General features: G+C 35.9%; 2 protein-coding genes across 3 annotated transcripts; both read left to right on the forward strand.

Annotated features, from left to right (window-relative positions):
• Positions 1–201: 201 nt before the first annotated feature.
• Positions 202–5,703, forward strand: LOC108222564 (protein transport protein SEC23 A). Its single transcript, XM_064083668.1, has 6 exons — positions 202–344; positions 438–1,456; positions 2,017–3,837; positions 4,916–5,032; positions 5,121–5,192; positions 5,308–5,703. The coding sequence occupies exons 2-6, from the start codon at positions 875–877 to the stop codon at positions 5,443–5,445; spliced, it is 2,730 nt and encodes a 909-aa protein (XP_063939738.1). The 5' UTR covers positions 202–344; positions 438–874; the 3' UTR covers positions 5,446–5,703.
• A 1,219-nt stretch (positions 5,704–6,922) lies between these two features.
• On the forward strand, positions 6,923–17,927 carry LOC108204367 (protein translocase subunit SECA1, chloroplastic). 2 transcript variants are annotated; one of them, XM_064083674.1, is made up of 20 exons: positions 6,923–7,433; positions 8,594–8,666; positions 10,512–10,718; positions 11,932–12,034; positions 12,143–12,323; positions 12,926–13,144; positions 13,358–13,471; positions 13,575–13,688; positions 13,893–14,060; positions 14,202–14,377; positions 14,710–14,776; positions 14,883–15,029; positions 15,223–15,318; positions 15,799–15,867; positions 16,025–16,126; positions 16,209–16,460; positions 16,675–16,742; positions 16,939–17,056; positions 17,165–17,404; positions 17,514–17,927. In XM_064083674.1, exons 1-20 carry the CDS (start codon positions 7,029–7,031, stop codon positions 17,655–17,657), a joined length of 3,063 nt encoding a protein of 1,020 aa, XP_063939744.1. In that variant the 5' UTR covers positions 6,923–7,028; the 3' UTR covers positions 17,658–17,927. The 2 variants fall into 2 exon arrangements, with proteins under 2 accessions (XP_063939744.1, XP_063939747.1); XM_064083677.1 differs by lacking the exon at positions 11,932–12,034 and having other exon boundaries at positions 10,512–10,702; positions 12,144–12,323.
• Positions 17,928–19,099: the final 1,172 nt, after the last annotated feature.

Consider the following 19,099-nt stretch of genomic DNA (forward strand, 5'->3'; position numbering starts at 1 on the left):
ATTATTGATACGGTATTTATTAAACCTGCAAAAACCGCAGCTAAAAGTTACCAAAAGATGAAGATTTTGGTTTCCAAATAATCAAAACCTAAAGGGTTGAATATCAATTGCCTCGTATCTCCGACCAATCAAAACCAACCTTTCTTCCAGCGTGGCACTCAAAAGAGTCAATTTGTAAGTAAGAAATTCACCCACGCGCTTAACCACACGCGCCTGTTCTATAACGCTCATTAAACATTGACAAAAGCTTCACAAGAACTATAAGCTTGAATAACAAAACCCCAACCCATATTTGCAATCCGAGTGGATCGAATCACCCAATTCAGATCATCGATTCAATCCAGGTATACATATATTCAAGTTTTTATTATTTAATTGCAGCTATTTTATTTTATTTTCTTGTTTTATTGTGTAAATATGTGATTTTTTACTGTTAGGTTTTTCAATTTGGAGGAAGATTCATCGTTTTGATTTGGGGGTTCGATTAAATTAGGGTTGTGTTTTTGTGGGTCTTAAGTATTTTTTGAGAAAGGTGGAATCTTGGTGATTTCTTGATCAAGAAGAGTGCTATTTTTGAGGTTTGATTGAATTGGGGGTGAGAAAGTTGCAATTTTCTTGATTCTTTATCAGGGTTTTGGAATTCAGGGGTTTTAGTTTGGTGGGTTGGATTTTAGTTTTCGACTTATCGTGTTATGGACTTGAGATTGTAGGAGTCTTGTTGATCCACATTTGGGGTTTGTAGTACAGGGAGAGTTTTTGATCCAGAGTTGGAGAATTATCGGGATAAGGTTCGAGGTTTGAAATTTTCAGTGTGAATTGTGGTTTATTGTTCTTGATTTGGTAGAGGTAGATCTTGAGTTAAGTTCGAATTGTTATGGCCAGCCCACTAAAGACTTCAAGTGGGTATTCTGATGTGATTGCACCGTCGAATCCGGAATCCCCTAATCCTCACATCGAAACAAAGTTGGCTCCTCCTTTTTCCTCTCTTTTGAGACCTGGATTTTTTCCGCCACCAATTATACAGCCAAATCAGATTCCTCAACCAACTGTTGGGATCCCAAGTCTAAATTCAGTTATACAGCCAAATCAGATATCTTCACCGGCTGTTAGGACCCTAAGTCCAAATCCAGTTGTACAGCCAAACCAGGTTAGGACCCCAAGTCCAAGTTCAGTTTCACCAGTAAATGGGATTAGAGCTGGTGGCCCTGGTCCCCATTTAAGCACGCCACCTGGTCCTCCTAGGTTCTCTTCGCCACTCCAACCTGCTGCTGTGCCATTTCGGACTTCTCCTGCTAGTCCTCAGCCACCTGCCTTTTCTTCTGGTTCATCTTTGCCTACGTCATCACCTCCTCAATATTCAAATGGCGCATTTGAGTTGCAGCATCAAGCCTCTGATGCTTCTGAGGATATCTCACCTGTTAATGAATCGACAAATGTTTTGTTCTCAGCCAACAAGGTACCTCTGTCTTCTTTTTAGATTACTCAAGATCTGTACATTTCGCTGCTACAGTTTAGTGGCTTTAGCACAGAGAATATTATATATATGATAGTTCGTCACAGTTATTTTTTCTGAAACTGTCATGTATTTTTGCATTCCTTGCAGTTATGTATGTCGTTGCTGAAATACAATATACAAGTCTATTTTTTGCAAAACATGAGTAACTTGCATATGTCAAACAAAATATTTTTGTTTCCATATTGGAAGCAATGTTTTAAAAATCCCCGATTGGTCCTTATAAAATATTTTACTGATTTACCTATTATACTCTGATTTGACTAAAATCTCCGATTTATTGAAAACTCTCTGATAAATCTTGAATGGGTAGGTCAACCGATTAGTTTCGATTCCCAATTTTTACAACCATGATTGGAAGTTGATTCTTCTTCCATTGTTGACTATTGCATGTTTATTCTGTGATCCCCTCTCGTATTTGTTTTGTTTCCTTACATGCACATAACATTATTCTTTAGAATCCAAGATTATGTTATTTATATGAGCTAGTGCACGTTTGATAGGTTTTGAAACAAAAGAAATTGTTAAATACACCTAGTCTGGGGTTTGGAGCACTGGTGTCTCCTGGAAGGGAAATCTCCCTTGGTCCTCAAATAATTCAACGGGATCCTCATCGCTGCCAAAATTGTGGAGCTTATGCGAATTTTTATTGCAATATCCTAATTGGCTCGGGCCAGTGGCAGTGTGTGATTTGTCGAAATTTGAATGGAAGTGAAGGCGAATATATTGCTTCGAGTAAGGAAGAGCTTCGCACTCTGCCAGAGCTGTCATCTCCATTTGTGGATTACATTCAGACTGGAAATAAGAGGCCTGGTTTTGTTCCAGTTTCTGATTCTAGAATGTCTGCACCTGTTGTCCTTGTGATAGATGAGTGTTTGGATGAGGCTCATCTCCAGCACTTGCAGAGCTCTTTGCATGCATTTGTCGATTCTCTCCCTCCGACAACAAGAATTGGGATTGTGCTGTATGGCAGTACAGTGTCAGTATATGATTTCTCAGAAGAGTCGACCGCATCCGCTGATGTACTGCCTGGCAGAGTGTCACCAAGTCAGGAATCTTTAAAAGCTCTGATTTATGGGACTGGATTGTATTTATCACCTGTTCATGCCTCTGGGCATGTTGCTCATTCCATATTTTCTTCCTTGCGTCCTTATAAGCTAAATCTTCCTGAAGCTTCCAGAGACCGTTGCCTGGGCACCGCCGTCGAGGTTGCTCTAGCCGTAATTCAAGGACCATCAGCAGAGCTGCCACGAGGTGTTATGAAGAGGTCTGGAGGCGATAGTCGAATAATTGTTTGTGCTGGAGGACCAAATACACATGGCCCTGGATCAGTGCCACACTCTCCTAGTCATCCTAACTACCCTTATATGGAAAAAGCAGCATTAAAGTGGATGGAAAATCTTGGCCGTGAGGCTCATCGACGAAACACAGTGGTCGATATTTTATGTGCAGGAACATGCCCTGTAAGGGTACCCATTTTGCAGCCTCTTGCAAAAGCTTCTGGAGGTGTTCTGATACTCCATGATGACTTTGGGGAGGCCTTCGGTGTAAATTTGCAGAGGGCTTCCACTAGAACAGCTGGTTCCCATGGTTTGTTGGAGGTGCGTTGTTCTGATAATATTTTCATAACTCAGGTAATAGGCCCTGGTGAAGAGGCGAATGCAGATAATCATGAAAGTTTTAAAAATGACAGCTCTCTATCTGTACAAATGCTTAGTGTTGAAGAAATGCAGTGCTTTACGTTATCCATGGAAACAAAAAGTGACATTAAAGGCGATTATGTATACTTCCAGTTTTCGATTCAATACTCAAATGTATATCATGCTGATATATCAAGAGTGATTACTGTGAGATTACCAACTGTGGATAGTGTTTCTGCATATCTTGAGAGCATCCAGGATGAAGTTGCATCTGTTATCATTGCCAAGAGGACTCTCTTAAGAGCCAAAAACTCTTCAACGGCAAATGATATGCGAGCAACAATAGATGAAAGAATAAAAGACATTGCTTTAAAGTTTGGGTCAGTGATGCCAAAGTCGAAGCTTTATCGGTTCCCCAAGGAGCTGGCCTTGTTGCCAGAACTTCTATTTCATCTCAGAAGAGGGCCACTTTTAGGAAACATTATTGGGCATGAAGATGAGAGGTCTGTGTTACGGAATCTATTTCTGAATGCATCCTTGGATCTGTCAATTCGCATGGTGGCACCACGGTGTCTTATGCATCGTGAAGGTGGCACTTTTGAGGAATTGCCGGCTTATGACCTTGCTATGCAGTCTGATTCAGCAGTTGTTCTTGACCATGGCACCGATGTCTTCATTTGGTTGGTATGCCACTAAACTTAACTTGGTTTTTTGTTTTCCAGCAAGGTGCACACTTTCTTTTAACATCAAGATTTTTCTTTCTGAAATATAGATAAATGACAAAAGATCTAGTATGATGTGCTTATTAAATGTCCTCCCTTTTCACCGAGAAAGCCTATCATTTTTGCATTAAGTCTTATCGTTTTCGCAACTTCTATGCTTCCAGGGTCTATGGTTGTCGTAGATTCTTTGCAGGGTTAATTGTAATAATTCAAATCTAAAGTGATTTCTTTTTGAAAAATTATCTGCTATACGACAGTGTCACTTTCAATTTGTGGAGTTATATTCCAAATTTCCAACTAAGGCTTTAACAAAAAATAATCTCTCTTTGTGTTTTTTTTGGCAAGTTAAATTTTCATATATATGAACAAGATCTTATTTTCTCTTGGATATTATTCTGCTTGCAAGTGTATTATAAGCGTATAGGACTCGGGGATAGATTGCAAACGCTTGTCCTCCTCACCGATATGGTCATGGCCTTAAATCGATCTCCCCCCCAAACCCCCCCCCCCCCCCCACCCCCCCCCCCCCCAAAAAAAATAAATAAATAAAAATAAATCTTAAAAACTTATGATATCTGGTTGAATGAAATGGAACATAATCTGTACTATTAAATTTGTGAATACTTATATTTTATTGCATCATTTTGTACATTCGTAGGACGTAGCAATCTGACCTAGTACTCGAGACATACCAATGTGAGAATGAATGCTCCATTTTCCTCATTAAGCTCACCATAGAAAATTTAAGCTCACTGCCTCACTCGTGTTTCTTAATGCTCTTCCTCCTCACTTCTTCTCTATTCTTTTCCCGTTTCTACACCCAATCTCTCTAATGAAAAGGAGCATGTCTAGAGAGAAGTATATAATAATAATATGCCCCAGAAAATTGCAAAAATTACAAGTGTCAAATTTGTTCAATTGAAACTTGTAGGTTGTACTAAGAAATATAAGATCTGATATATAAAACTGACATCTGAACCTTTTTATTGACTTTGTTACTTATATTGAATATTGATGCGCTATTTGTTGGGTGTTATTAGGGTGCTGAATTAGCTTCTGAAGCGGGTAAAAGTGCTGCAGCTTTGGCAGCTTGTCGAACATTGGCTGAGGAACTTACTGAAATGCGGTTTCCAGCTCCTAGGATCTTGGCATTTAAAGTAACGAACATTTGATATATGCTTGGTAGTCTTTAATTTTATGTTTTCTAATGCAAGGAAATATTCTGATGTGTTTGTATCTTAACAGGAGGGGAGCTCTCAAGCTCGATATTTTGTTTCAAGGCTAATACCAGCACACAAGGATCCCCCATATGAGCAAGTAAGTTGTGCTCACTATAACAAAAGATTACTTGTTTAAATGTAAATGCGCAACCATGTGTCAATTTTAAAAGAACTCCTTACAATCTTGAAGTCATTACCATGTTTGTTTGCAGGAAGCAAGATTTCCACAACTTCGAACTTTAACTGCAGAACAACGAACAAAGCTGAAAAGCAGTTTTATTCACTTTGATGATCCTAGCTTCTGCGAATGGATGCGGAGTTTGAAAGTTTCACCACCAGAACCAAGTTAAGAGCAGTCGTCAGAACATTTTGTAGCAATAGTCTTTACCGTATAGTGAGTGAATCCCTACAGAGAACTGTGCATTATGTCATGCTTGTATAATGATGTTTAAACCTCTGAGCGCCCATTTATATTTCCTTTCAAACCCCTGGCCCCTAGCTCCAGTTTTGGATATCATCCTCAGTTTCTTCTCAACTTTTTGTTTCTCGATAAACATGTATACTAATTACTGTACTTAAGGTTTAAAGGGGGTTATCTTTACTATTTAGTTCCGAGATTGAAATGTCAATTGTTAAGGCAGATCATATTGTTTACTGCATTATTTAATGTATTGCAATATGAAAGTGCCAAGTAGGATATTATTATATTGCTCCCAATTCGTAACATTTTCTTGTTGATCAATTTGATCGAAATTTTTAATATAATTATTATTGTTTAGTTGGAGTCTTGCACCGTGATAACTTTTTAATTTAATCATAAATAATATTTATGATTATGAAAATTTATTTATTATTTATATTAATTTTAAATATTGTTATCAGTTAATTATTTATATCTTTCAACTTTAATAATCATTCATTATTATTTATTTGTTATTTATTGTAGAACATTTTTCAATCCGCCTCTTGTTGCATAACGTTATTTAATTTATAAAAATAATTATTATATATGTTGATTACATTATATAGTATAATTTCGAAATTTGGATATTTAAAAATAATATAAAACGAATAAGATTCCCAATTTTTTTATATTCTAATACATATAATGCTTTAAAAGTGTTGGATGGGGAAAAACCCTAGTTTTCTTTTTCTCTCTTCTCTCTAGCGCCTCCTCTTTTCATCTCCGACGGGACTTCCATCGGTTTCCGGTGGAAAGCCCCAAATCTTTTCGTTTGATTGCTAGTTTTTGATTGTTCTTGCTTTTTCATTGAGTTTCTTAATAAATCTCCATCTTCGGGGAAAGTTTTCTTAGATCTATATCACCGAAACTTTCGATTTTCGTTCTTATTCGCTTCCAGAGGCTTTTTTGGATTTGTGAGTGGATCGATTATCTCCTAAGCGTCGTGGTGCAGATCTAATTGTTTTAGTTTGTTTTGATTATAGTTTGATTTCTCTCCCTGGTGAGAGTGTGTGATTTTTCTCTCCTTTTGTGAGAGTGGTTTGGATTCATAGATAAAGCTTTTCGGGAATTGCATTTGTGGTCGATAGCTCAAACGGAGTTTTTGGAAAAGATGGTGAACACAGAGCAAGGATCTATAGATGTACCATCGTCAATTTCAACATCGCTTATTTGTCTCATCTTGGATATGAAGACAGGCATGTTAATTTTTTCTATATTTGTTCGACTCGATCATTCCTGTAAATGCCGTATGGCCATTATTTATTGAATTATCTCCTTTTTTTTCAAAAAAAAAAGATTCCCAATTTTGAACTCCCAAACTCGATATAAACGTATACTCCCGGCAACTTTCTCGTTCTATGATTATAAAATTGAGTTGGAATAGTAAACAAAACGGACTTAAATAAAGTACCTTATCCTCCAACACGTCACCTTCTTCTACTACCAGTTATCACATTCTTCAAGACCCACATGCCGATATCATCCACGGTGGTGGCGCCGCCGTCAAACCCACCGGCGTTGACCCACCTCTCATCTCTCTCCTCCTCATCCACCTCACTACTCTCACTAACTCACCACACCAAAACAGCCTCTCGGGCCCGGACAAAATGGGCTGCTCATGGCAAGCTTCTTGCTGCTGGGCCTGGGCCACGGCGGCCCATCACGGCGATGGCCTCGTTGGGTGGTCTGCTTGGTGGGATTTTCAAGGGGACTGATACGGGTGAGTCCACTAGGCAGCAGTATGGTTCTAGTGTGGCAGCTGTTAATAAGCTTGAAAATGAAGTGAGTGGTCTTAGTGATGCTCAGTTGAGAGAAAGGACTAGTTTGCTCAAGGAGAGGGCCACTAGGGGTGATTCTTTGGACACCCTTTTGCCGGTAAGTGATGATTTTATTTACGGTTCAACCTCGATTAAGTAATATTTTTCCGGGTCTCAACATAATAGGAACAATGTAATTTTACTCTTGATGAGATAATAAACTCCATATAGTAAATATGATATGTGACTGGTGGTTGTGATTGATGTAAGGTTGCGTTCGCTTGGATGGAATGGAAGGACAGGAGAATTAAATGAAACTTATAAGGAAGTTTTAAAGAGAAATATTGTAAGAAATTATGAGATGATAGTGACTAAATATGAGTAAGTCTGAATTTTTTATGATGAAGATAGTAGGGAAACATGATGAAGAAGTGGAATGAGCATTCTTTTCAAAATATGTGGATTAGATTTCTAGTTCAAATAGTTTGGAATCGAATGATTGAAGGGATGAAAATTTTAGACATTTTCTCTAATCACCTCAAACATATAGTACAAATTTCATTTCATTCTCCTTCCATTCTATTCCATCCAAGTGAACTCAACTTAAATGTGTTGGAGTTTGGTTGTGTGGTTATGTTTTTTTTGAAATTTTGAGCGGAGTTTTCATTTTGGAATGGAGGGTTTGCGAAATGACAAGGTATAGGCGCGAAATGAATGTCGTCGATTATTTAGGTTGATGTATTCTTTTAGCTGTTGTTATTAGCACGAATTTACGAGGATTTGTCTTGGATGCTTGTAAGATCAATAGCCACTCTATAAGCTAAGGGTTAATTTAAAGCTTCTTTTTTGTTATTATAGAAAGTTATGAATCTAATGAGGTTCATTAGGTTATCAATCAAGTCATATATGGTAGTGAATTTTTGTTCTAGCTAAAGCAAGTGGAAGCAACTTGGGATTTTTTTTTTAGTTCTGTTATATTTTATGAAGTCGTATGGTTTTGTTTGGCAACCCTGATATCGGTCCATCAGATTACATTTCATCTTTCTCTACAGAAACCACAATTTTATTAATGCAGTTTTACTATGATTATTACTGGCCATGATATGTAAAAAGTTTGGGTGATCGGCTAATCAGCATTCGAATTGTAACCAGACCACTCAAACCCCCACTTCATCAATCATATGTTCTTTGCACAAAGAAAGCCAGGCTTCTGCTTTGCGTGATTTATAGTTGCCCAATTATATATTTAGTAAAACATGTTTTTCTGTTTCCTTTCAGGAGGCATTTGCTATTGTGAGAGAGGCTTCAAAAAGGGTACTAGGCCTTCGTCCTTTTGATGTGCAACTAATAGGTAAGCACGGTTATCTCTACCTTTCTGTCCGGAAAATACTTGTTGGTAACTGAAAGTAGATTGTGTACTATTTTATAGTGATTGATGGGATACATATTGTAAAACGAAAATATAAACAGGGTGCCTTTACTTAGGCTCTGTTTGGTGTTGCTATTGCAGACATCAACAACTTTTTGCTGAAAAGCAGGTGAAAAACTGTTTTGTAAATCTAAAAGCGGTTTTTCCGAACACCAATTTTTAGGAATAGCAAGTCCCCCATGTTTTTGGAAAAAGCAGCTTTTCAGCTTTTGCGGGAAGGTGTCCTAGATTTCACTATTAAACCTCATCAAAGCATTATTTTTTTTAAATTATAACTCAAAATATGCAAATATAAAAGAAAACTACCAAACATTTACATGAATTCTACAACAACACATTTTCACCGACACCTTTTTCACCGACACCTTTTCTAACAGCACAACAGTTTTTAATAACACTCTCAAGCAGACCCTTAGATAAAATGGCATACTAGAGTTTTTTTATAACTAGCTTATCTTTCGTGCATTACACCAGTGATTTATTGATATTTGTTCTCTTCTTATATGTATTTTTAATATTTAATCTTTTGTTTATTATTAACTTTACTCCACATATGTATTTGTGTTAGGGACATAGGTTTCAACTGTATGAATAGGCTTAATGATGTATTTTGATTAATATGTTTGTATTAAACCCATTAATCTATTTTAATTAATCTATTTTAAGTTGGTCCGTCAATATAAGTCTTAGTAGTTAAGCCCGTCAAATATATATAATTAAGCCCGTTAATAATTTGTAATTATTATGTCTTTTATATTTTTCTCCAATGTTTTTAAAATAGAATATAATATGGTTGTTGGAATATTACATATATTTATATCTTTAAAACTGATATTATAAATATAATTTTGATATGTTGTTGATAGGAATCGAACCTTCGACCTCTGTATGAATTCTTTTACCAATATTATATCTAACTATTCTCATCAATTTAAGTTCCAAAAATTTAACGGTTGTAATCGATGGTGTTGCCCCTCTCTGTTATAATTTTAATAAATGATACCCCAAATATCATATTCTATAAAAATGACCCTAAATATCACTTTAAAACGGAGCTTTAAGTTGGTTTTATACAAAAAGCCACATTGTGTAGCGTTTTGGGCAAAAAAAAAGTATTTATATATTTTTTAAGTTAAAAACACTACCTGCAGTGGTGTTTTGGGTTCAAAAGCTACTTTAAGTTTTGTTTTGAGTGCAAAACGCTTACCTATTTTATTTTATTATTTTTAAGTTCAAAACGCTACTTAAAGTGGTGTTTTGGGTTCAAAATGTTACTTTTAAGTTGTGTTTTGGATGCAAAACCAAAACGCAACTTTGTCCTATGTTGCCAAAATTATTTTTAAGAAAGAGAAGCAAAAAGACAAAACAAAACGTGGAAACGCAATGTGTGAAATTTGGGTTGACGCCAGACGATCTGACGTCTTGGTGTGGTATAAAGGACCATGTTTTTGGCTGTGGTATTTGGGGTATTTTAACTCTAAATTGTGATATTGTGGGCCTTCTCTCTATAATTAAAGGGAAAACCTAAGATAAGGGTTTAACCAAATTATAGTATATATAGTATAGATTTAATTAAGGAAACTTCTACTATAATTACATTGGAAATGGAATCTGCTAACAATAGTTGTACAGGCTTGTATATGAGCACCTCATGTTGTTGCAAATGGGAGTTTCTATTTACGATAAGAGCTGCCAAAGAAGAACCTGATTTTCTCGAACAACATCCAGCCTTTACTTTTATTTCCTATATTTTTTATAATTTTGTAGGTGGCATGGTTTTACACAAGGGAGAAATCGCTGAAATGCGGACTGGTGAAGGAAAGACTCTTGTTGCCGTATTGCCAGCTTATTTGAATGCTTTAAGCGGTAAAGGAGTCTATGTTGTCACTGTTAATGATTATTTGGCACGACGTGATTGTGAATGGGTTGGTCAAGTTCCTAGATTTCTTGGACTGAAGGTTGGCCTTATTCAACGTATGTAATTTTGTACTTTTGAATATTTATATTAATTTGCATCTTTATGTTTTTACCATATAAGCTTTGCTCCACTTCCAGTCACTTTATAATTGGATCATATCTTTCATGTTGTAAGTCAACGTTCAGACATGTTGTAGACCAATTCCTTTTCCAAGAATCGGTAATATTCTAAAGTAATAAATTTATAAAATACTACTTCGGTCCTAATGTATAAGACCTTAAGGCATATGTGAAGTACTTGCACGTAGAATATCTATAAATAAATAATTTTTAGGTATATATTTATGTGAAGCAGAAAATGCAAAAGGTATTTGGCTTAGATTCTTCACTTATGCACCTTAAAGTGAGTGTAAATAGTTGAAGGGGCTTATTTAATTGTGAAAGACGGTTCATATATGAGATTGTGAGTGACTAGAATGAGAGAGTGATTATTAAATCTTATAAAATGTAATTGATATATTCATGCACGTTTTTAACTCCAGAATTTAAGTGAATTTTCTGATAATAATCATATGCTAGTTGAACCTTAGTCGAGCGCCCTGTCAAAATCACTGACATACTGAACTCATATCTACTTACAGTTATAATTTAAGATATTTGTTAGAGGTTTGTGTGTATGTAGGTACTTATTTTAAATATACTACTCCCTCCGTGCCCCTCAATTGTTTACATTGGGGGTCAGGGGCTCGGCACGCATTCTAATGCTCTCATAAAATATGGTCTGATAAATTATTTTGAATTTTTTTTCCTTCTGAATAAATATTTACTATCTAAATTTTTATACAAAAAAAAGATATGAAACTATGTTTTAAATGCACCTTAAAATGCGTGTCGAGCAATGCAAAAAAAGTGTAAAGAAATGAGAGGGACAAAGGGAGTATGTAATAAGTATTGGTAGACTATGTGACCACTTGTTTTGAGCTGTATGATTGATTATAATAGTCGGATATCATTCTGTTTTCAACCTGATGGATATTAGTTTTGAATTTAGGTATGTCCATCAAGTCACCTGGAGTCCTGAAGAATACCTATTTAGTTTATCATTCTCATCCAAAAATATGTTTCCTCTATCTTGATCTTTATTCTGTTTTTAATTTTGTCAAGTTATCAAGATGTGAACTGTATAGTGTTTGATTCAATTGGCCTATGAAATAACCGGGGCTTAATTTTGCATTTAGCTGCAGTAACAATATATTGTCTATTTTGGCAGAGAATATGACAAGTGAGCAGAGGAGGGAGAATTACCTATGTGACATCACGTATGTCACCAATAGTGAGCTTGGCTTTGATTACTTGAGAGATAATCTTGCCACGGAAAGTACATTATGTACAATGCAATATAATTTTATAGCAATTGTTGGATGTTTTTATGTATAAAGTATACAATATCATTTTCATCATTAAGACTTTTTTATTGTACAGAGTGTTGATGAGCTTGTTATGAGGAAATTTAATTACTGTGTAATTGATGAGGTCGATTCCATCCTTATTGATGAAGCAAGAACTCCTCTCATTATATCTGGACCTGCTGACAAACCAAGTGACCGCTACTATAAAGCTGCAAAGATAGCTGCTGCATTTGAGCGAGAGATACACTACACTGTAAGTGCATGAGCTTTTATTGTACCTTTAATCAAGTGCTTTACGTCATCAGGTGTCATCTTAAATTAATTATTGTTTTTCTCTTGTATATTTTTCATAGTGCTAATGTTTCGGATGAACTATATGGGTAAAAGATTATGTGTAAAGAAAAGAAAGGAACTTGAGACTTTAATGCTGATTACTGATTTTAGTTGCAAATTTTTATAGTTCTTAGGTAGACAGGAACCTATTGACCAGTACTGTTAAAGCTTTATATAAAAGTTTTTCCTCTGATGGTGTATCTAAAGTTGCCAATGCATACTGGAAAGTTTTTTACTGCTCCAGTTTGTCTTGTTTATGTTATGTGTTGGATGTTTCCTTATAGATAAGATCTTCCTTATAAAAAAAAATACAAACAATTGATACATGACATTTCAGTCTTTAAGTCGTGTCATGTAACATATTTTCGATCTAAATTTGACCTTCACACTTACAAAACTGCTAAGCTGATATCTTAAATGTTCGCAAGTTTCTGCGATGTAAAAGTATGTGCTGACAAAGAAACTAGAAGTCATTCTAAGCAGTAGAAAACTCTTGTATAAATTTCCTTAGTTTGTTTGCAGGTTGATGAGAAGCAGAAGAGTGTGTTAATTACTGAACAAGGTTATGTAGATGCAGAAGAAATATTGGATGTAAAGGATTTATATGATCCGAGAGAACAGTGGGCCTCATATCTTTTGAATGCAATAAAAGCAAAGGAGCTTTTCCTTAGAGATGTGAACTATATAATTCGTGCTCAGGAGGTTCTTATTGTTGATGAATTTACTGGTCGAGTTATGCAGGTGATTATTTTCTCTAGGTGTAGCCTGTAAAATATTCAAAATGATTATTTACTGAACGGTACATTCTATGCTGCAATTGCACTCCATGCTGTTGCCTCCCGAGTCCTACTAAATTATTAATTTACATCGACTTGAATAAAAATTATTTAGCATATGGAAAAGTGAGAATTGGATATTTTTAAACAATACTTGCAAATCTTACTTGGTTGTTAGGGGAGGCGGTGGAGCGATGGACTTCATCAGGCAGTTGAAGCAAAAGAGGGCTTGCCTATTCAAAATGAAACTGTTACTTTGGCTTCTATTAGTTACCAGAACTTCTTTCTCCAGGTTCGGTCACTTCTCTCAAGTTTTTAGTTCTTGCATCAAGCAAGTAATTTCCAATTAACTTTACCTAAATCTTTGGTTTTCATGATTCACCTCTCTGTTACAGTTTTCAAAACTCTGTGGCATGACGGGTACAGCAGCTACTGAGAGTGCAGAATTTGAAAGTATATACAAGCTCAAAGTTACAATTGTACCTACAAACAGAGCTATGATTAGAAAGGTAGACTGACATTACCTTTGATCGCAGATTTCACCTTATGCCTAAAATTTCTGTTTCAATAAGAAAAATGAAACTGAAGTTATGTTAAAAAGAATTATATATCAGAGGCTCTATTCTATATCTTTTCTGCAAGGAAATCTTTGAATGAAAATTTCTTTGTTGTTTTTCCAAATCTTTTCTCAACCTTTCCGCTTGTAAATTCAGGATGATTCAGATGTGGTGTTCAAAGCAACTTCCGGAAAATGGCGGGCTGTTGTGGCTGAGATCTCTAATATGCACAAAACAGGTCGCCCTGTGCTTGTGGGTACAACTAGTGTTGAACAAAGTGATACAGTGTCAATGCAACTGCATGAAGCAGGAATTTCCCACGAGGTACATTTATTTTCTTCAAATTAAACTATTTAAATATTGTCTTTTATTTTAACCAGTGGTGCATAATTGATGCTTGTAATGTAAGCAAATACAAACTTTCAGCATCCTGAAACTCCTTTCGTCGAATACATCTATGTATAGGTTCTCAATGCAAAACCAGAGAATGTGGAGCGGGAAGCTGAGATTGTAGCACAGAGTGGTCGACTTGGGTCAGTTACAATTGCGACAAATATGGCAGGTCGTGGAACAGATATCATCCTCGGAGGAAATGCAGAATTTATGGCAAGGTTAAAGTTACGTGAAATGCTCATGCCAAGGTATTTCCAGGGTCAAAAAGGTTTGCCTACACTTAGCCTGTTTATCCTAGTGCATGTCTGTCACATGCATTGCAGCATTGCTACTAGAATGTAAGAAATAATTCTCATCTAAGGGAGCGCATGATAAATAAATGCAAACACATTCAAGCCATTGTTAAGTTCACTGTTCATGCTTTTAGTTAATTCTGAATTAAGATTACTCTTTTAGACAGTGATTCCAGCATAATTTCGTGAGTAGCACAGGATGCACTTAGATTGATCAGAAATGTTAACTTCTCATGATAGAAGGATTGAATAATTTCACCATGTGAACATGTTTTCTTGTTTTGCAGAGTTGTTAAACCAGATGAAGGTCTTGATGTTTCTGCAAAGAAGCCTATTCTGAAGAAAACATGGAAGGTTGGTTCATGATATTATTTTTGTGAATTCTTCTGGATTAGTTTTTCAGGCCATCAAAAGGTTGTATAGTTGATGATTTGATATTACCATTAACATAATCTGCCAGGTAAATGAAAGTCTATTCCCTTGTGAACTGTCAAAAGAAAACTTCAATTTGGCTGAGGAAGCTGTAGAGTTGGCTGTCAAAACATGGGGGCAATCATCTTTAACTGAACTTGAAGCAGAGGAACGACTATCTTATTCTTGTGAGAAGGTGAACTATAAAAAGGATATAGATCATTCCTTTGCATATAATTATCCGCGAATGTCAGATGGCATTGGTATATTCACATGTTGTGATAGTTGTATAGTACATGATTTTGGTTGTTTGCAAAACCAGTGCATGCACATAGAGCTGTAGGCTACTCTCACTTTAACTCAAGTTATGTATCGCTCCTGAATGGCAGGGTCCAGTTCAGGATGAAGTGATAGCAAAGCTGCGTGATGCCTTTCTAGAAATTGGTAAGGAGTACAAGGTCTACACTGACGAAGAAAAGAAGAAGGTAGCTTCCTTTTCATATATACTCTCATTGTTGATTTTGTTTTTACTTTTATTGTGACCGAAATTGAATTGCCATGAGAAAGGAAAAGTGAACTGCTACGGAGGAAAAGATGCAATGATATCTCGTGCTCCTACATGCACCACTAATCGTAAAAACCTTTAGCAGTATGCTTTTTGTATAACAAGTATAAAAGGTACAATTCGATAACATGTAGATTCCATTTATTTCCTAATGAAATAGTTGATTACCTAAATGCACACAAAATTGCAGAAACAGAGGGATATACCACATTTTAGACTGCCAGATCAATAATGTTCTAAGCAATGTAAATCCAGTAGGATAATTTTGGACAAGCTATTCTCAATTAGACAAGTGCGACGTATCAGGCTTTCTAGAAATCAGTCAAGTAACCTAAAACTTCTCTTATATATATACGATAATACTTGAACAATATGCTTATTATTCCTGATTTCTTGAAAGGTGGTTTCTGCTGGTGGACTTCATGTGGTAGGGACAGAACGCCATGAATCGCGTCGCATTGACAACCAGGTACAAGTTTCTTGTTCGAGCATCAGATGAAGACGAGGAACCTTTTAGCTATTATTTCCACGCATTCCATCACTCCCTTATTGCTTCCCCTGCTTAATTTTTATGGAACAATCCGTTGTCTATCCTTTACTGAATTTGTAAATGTCATACTATATAGTTGCGCGGTCGAAGTGGTAGACAAGGAGATCCTGGAAGTTCTCGCTTTTTCCTTAGTCTTGAGGATAACATTTTCAGGATATTTGGCGGAGACCGGATTCAGGTATAGTCTATTAACCTGAAAATGCTGCATACTTGATTATGTAAATTATTCTATAGACAGTCTTTAATACCATCACATGTAGGGATTGATGAGAGCCTTCAGAGTCGAGGACCTGCCAATTGAATCCAAGATGCTGACTAAAGCTCTAGATGAAGCTCAGAGAAAAGTCGAAAATTACTTTTTTGATATTCGTAAGCAGTTATTTGAGTACGACGAGGTCTTAAATAGCCAAAGAGATCGCGTTTATACCGAGAGAAGACGCGCATTAGAATCTGATGATCTCCAACCTCTACTTATTGAGTATGCTGAGTTAACAATGGATGACATCTTAGAGGTAATTTACAAATAACATTGTTATTGTTGGTCCCAAGAAGAAATTAGGTGCTTTGGAATGCCTAAAATTTCTGTTTAAGATATTTAAAAGATGCAATAGTTAAAACTTTCAATACATGCGAAAAGGAAAGAGGGTGGTGCCTTTAGAGTTGAATGATTCCGATTTTTTTTAATCTTCAGGGTTTATTATAATTGTTTTATGAATACCTGAATAGGCAAACATTGGTTCTGATGCTCCAAAAGAAAATTGGGATCTTCAAAAACTCGTTGCAAAAGTTCAACAGTAAGAACGTCCCCTTCCGCTTATATTGGAATTCTAATATTTTAGGTTTCATGGTGTATGCACTCTTATAAATTAATTCAGGGGCTAGCAATCTATATCTCATGTCTAAATTTTCTCTGGTGCCCATAGAGCATTTGACCCTCTTTAGTTTTTACTATGAAAACAATTCTTAACAGTCTTACATCATTACTTGAAGGTACTGCAATCTATTGAGTGATTTGACCCCAGATTTGTTGGCGAGTAAATGCTCGAACTATGAGGAGTTGCGGGATTACCTTCGACTTCGTGGTCGGGAAGCATATTTGCAAAAAAGGGTATGGATTTGACATCTTACTGATTTACAGATTTTTTCCCTCCAGTGCAGGCATCATCATCTTTAGTATAACTATCTCAACAAATTTTATATTCACCCTTTTTCCTAGGAAATTGTGGAAAAAGAAGAAGCAGGTTTGATGAAGGAAGCAGAAAGATTTCTGATATTAAGTAACATAGACCGACTGTGGAAGGAGCAGTTGCAAGCACTGAAATTTGTTCAGCAAGCAGTTGGTTTACGTGGATATGCACAGCGTGATCCACTTATTGAGTACAAACTAGAAGGCTATAATCTTTTTATAGAGATGATGGCACAAATTAGAAGAAACGTTATATATTCCATATACCAGGTTTGTAGAATTTCCCATTGAGCAATAAGAGTAAGACTTACTGATTCTATGCTCATGGTTTTCTGCTCCACTACTTCTATTTAACTACAGTAAGTTTTTCGTCAAACAGTTTAAATATAAGATGGTCAAGGAGAAGGAGCAAGCTGACAATTCAAGCAAGCTTGACACGAATGGAAAGGGTGGCTCTAGCAAAACACTCAATCCCGTTGGAGCTGTTGAGACGTCATCATCAACTGTCACCGACAATGCTTAAGGCAAAAGGCATAGTTTGCAGATTATCTGAACCGGTACATCAACTTTTAATCTGTCAAATTTTGTTAATAATATACTGAAGTCAAATTATTAAAGGTATAGCAGTGTTTATGCACATGCCATATAAATCTTGTAAAGGTGTTGTAGTTTGTATCATAGGCGGAAATTTGAGATTGTAATGTAAAGAGGCGATAGGTCAATGAAAGACTGATGTGTTGGTAATCACATTCACATCTGTTGAATTTTGTTGGCAATATAGCAAGGTTCCATATGCGCTAAGAAGGACTCTTTCCTTTCTGTCGCCTCTGCAAGAGAGTTCAATTTGAAGCCAAAGTGAAGGGAATTTAAAGTGTGGTTCAATGTGCGCAAAGTGGGGTAATTTTCTTTCCCTTGCACAAAGAGTCCGATTTTGAAGTCGAAATGAAATGGCTTCTGAGTATAGAGGTTGACTCGATTTACATTGATGTGTTCAATGCCAATATACCGTAATGCTGGTAAGTGCTACTGTTCACAGTTTATTATCCGATATATTTTCCAGACAACATCGTCTTAATCGTCAATATATGATCATGGTAAGTGCTCCTAAATATCATATCAAGGTTTTTGGGAAAATTGATACTTAACACGTAGAACCATCACCTATATAGGCCAACTGCTAGCGGCATTTTTCTTTCTTTATCTTTTTTCACATGATTCTCAATTATAGAAATGGAATTAGATTTACAAGTTCGAAAACCATAAACCATACTCGAAATAAATAATTTGTGATTATACTAATTACAGAAATAATGAAGAAATAATTCCTAATTAACACTCGTGGTCCGTCCTTTTATCTTGTAATCGAAAACTAGAAGAAAATAAAACTTCCAAGTAAAGATATGCACTCACGTAGCTATCTAAAACAAAAACAAACAAATTTGCCAGTAAGATACATTATTATACGGACGCTCACATTTGGAGCCATTCGTTTCTCTTTTTATGTAAGCGTTTTTGGAGTTGTCTCTTTGCTTTTATTAAAGTTGTTTCTACAATATTTATCCTGAGCGTTTAAAAACAATTTCGAGAAATAATTATGTTGCCCTCATTTATTTTTAAAAAAAACGCCAAATAATCAAAAAGTGTTTCCGAATGCCCTCCAACCCCCAAATTCAATTGGTAATGTATGATTGGTCTCTCTCACACTAACAATAATGTAACTCCTGTATACACATCAATCACCTAAGTAAAACTGGTCATCTATCCGCCACATCATTCGGGAAAAATTTTGATAACAAATTTTGGGTACGTTGCATTACCTATTTATAAAATACTGGATAATTATTTTACAAAAATTTTATATATTTTTCATATTTTATTATATTGCTCTCGGCACCTGATTTTCAAGTTAAACCATGTTTTTTTGTCACGCACTCGACCCTTATTTCAAAACAAATTGCTGAATAA

The sequence above is a fragment of the Daucus carota genome, chromosome 1 (assembly GCF_001625215.2).
Source record: "Daucus carota subsp. sativus chromosome 1, DH1 v3.0, whole genome shotgun sequence".
Lineage (NCBI taxonomy): Eukaryota > Viridiplantae > Streptophyta > Magnoliopsida > Apiales > Apiaceae > Daucus > Daucus carota.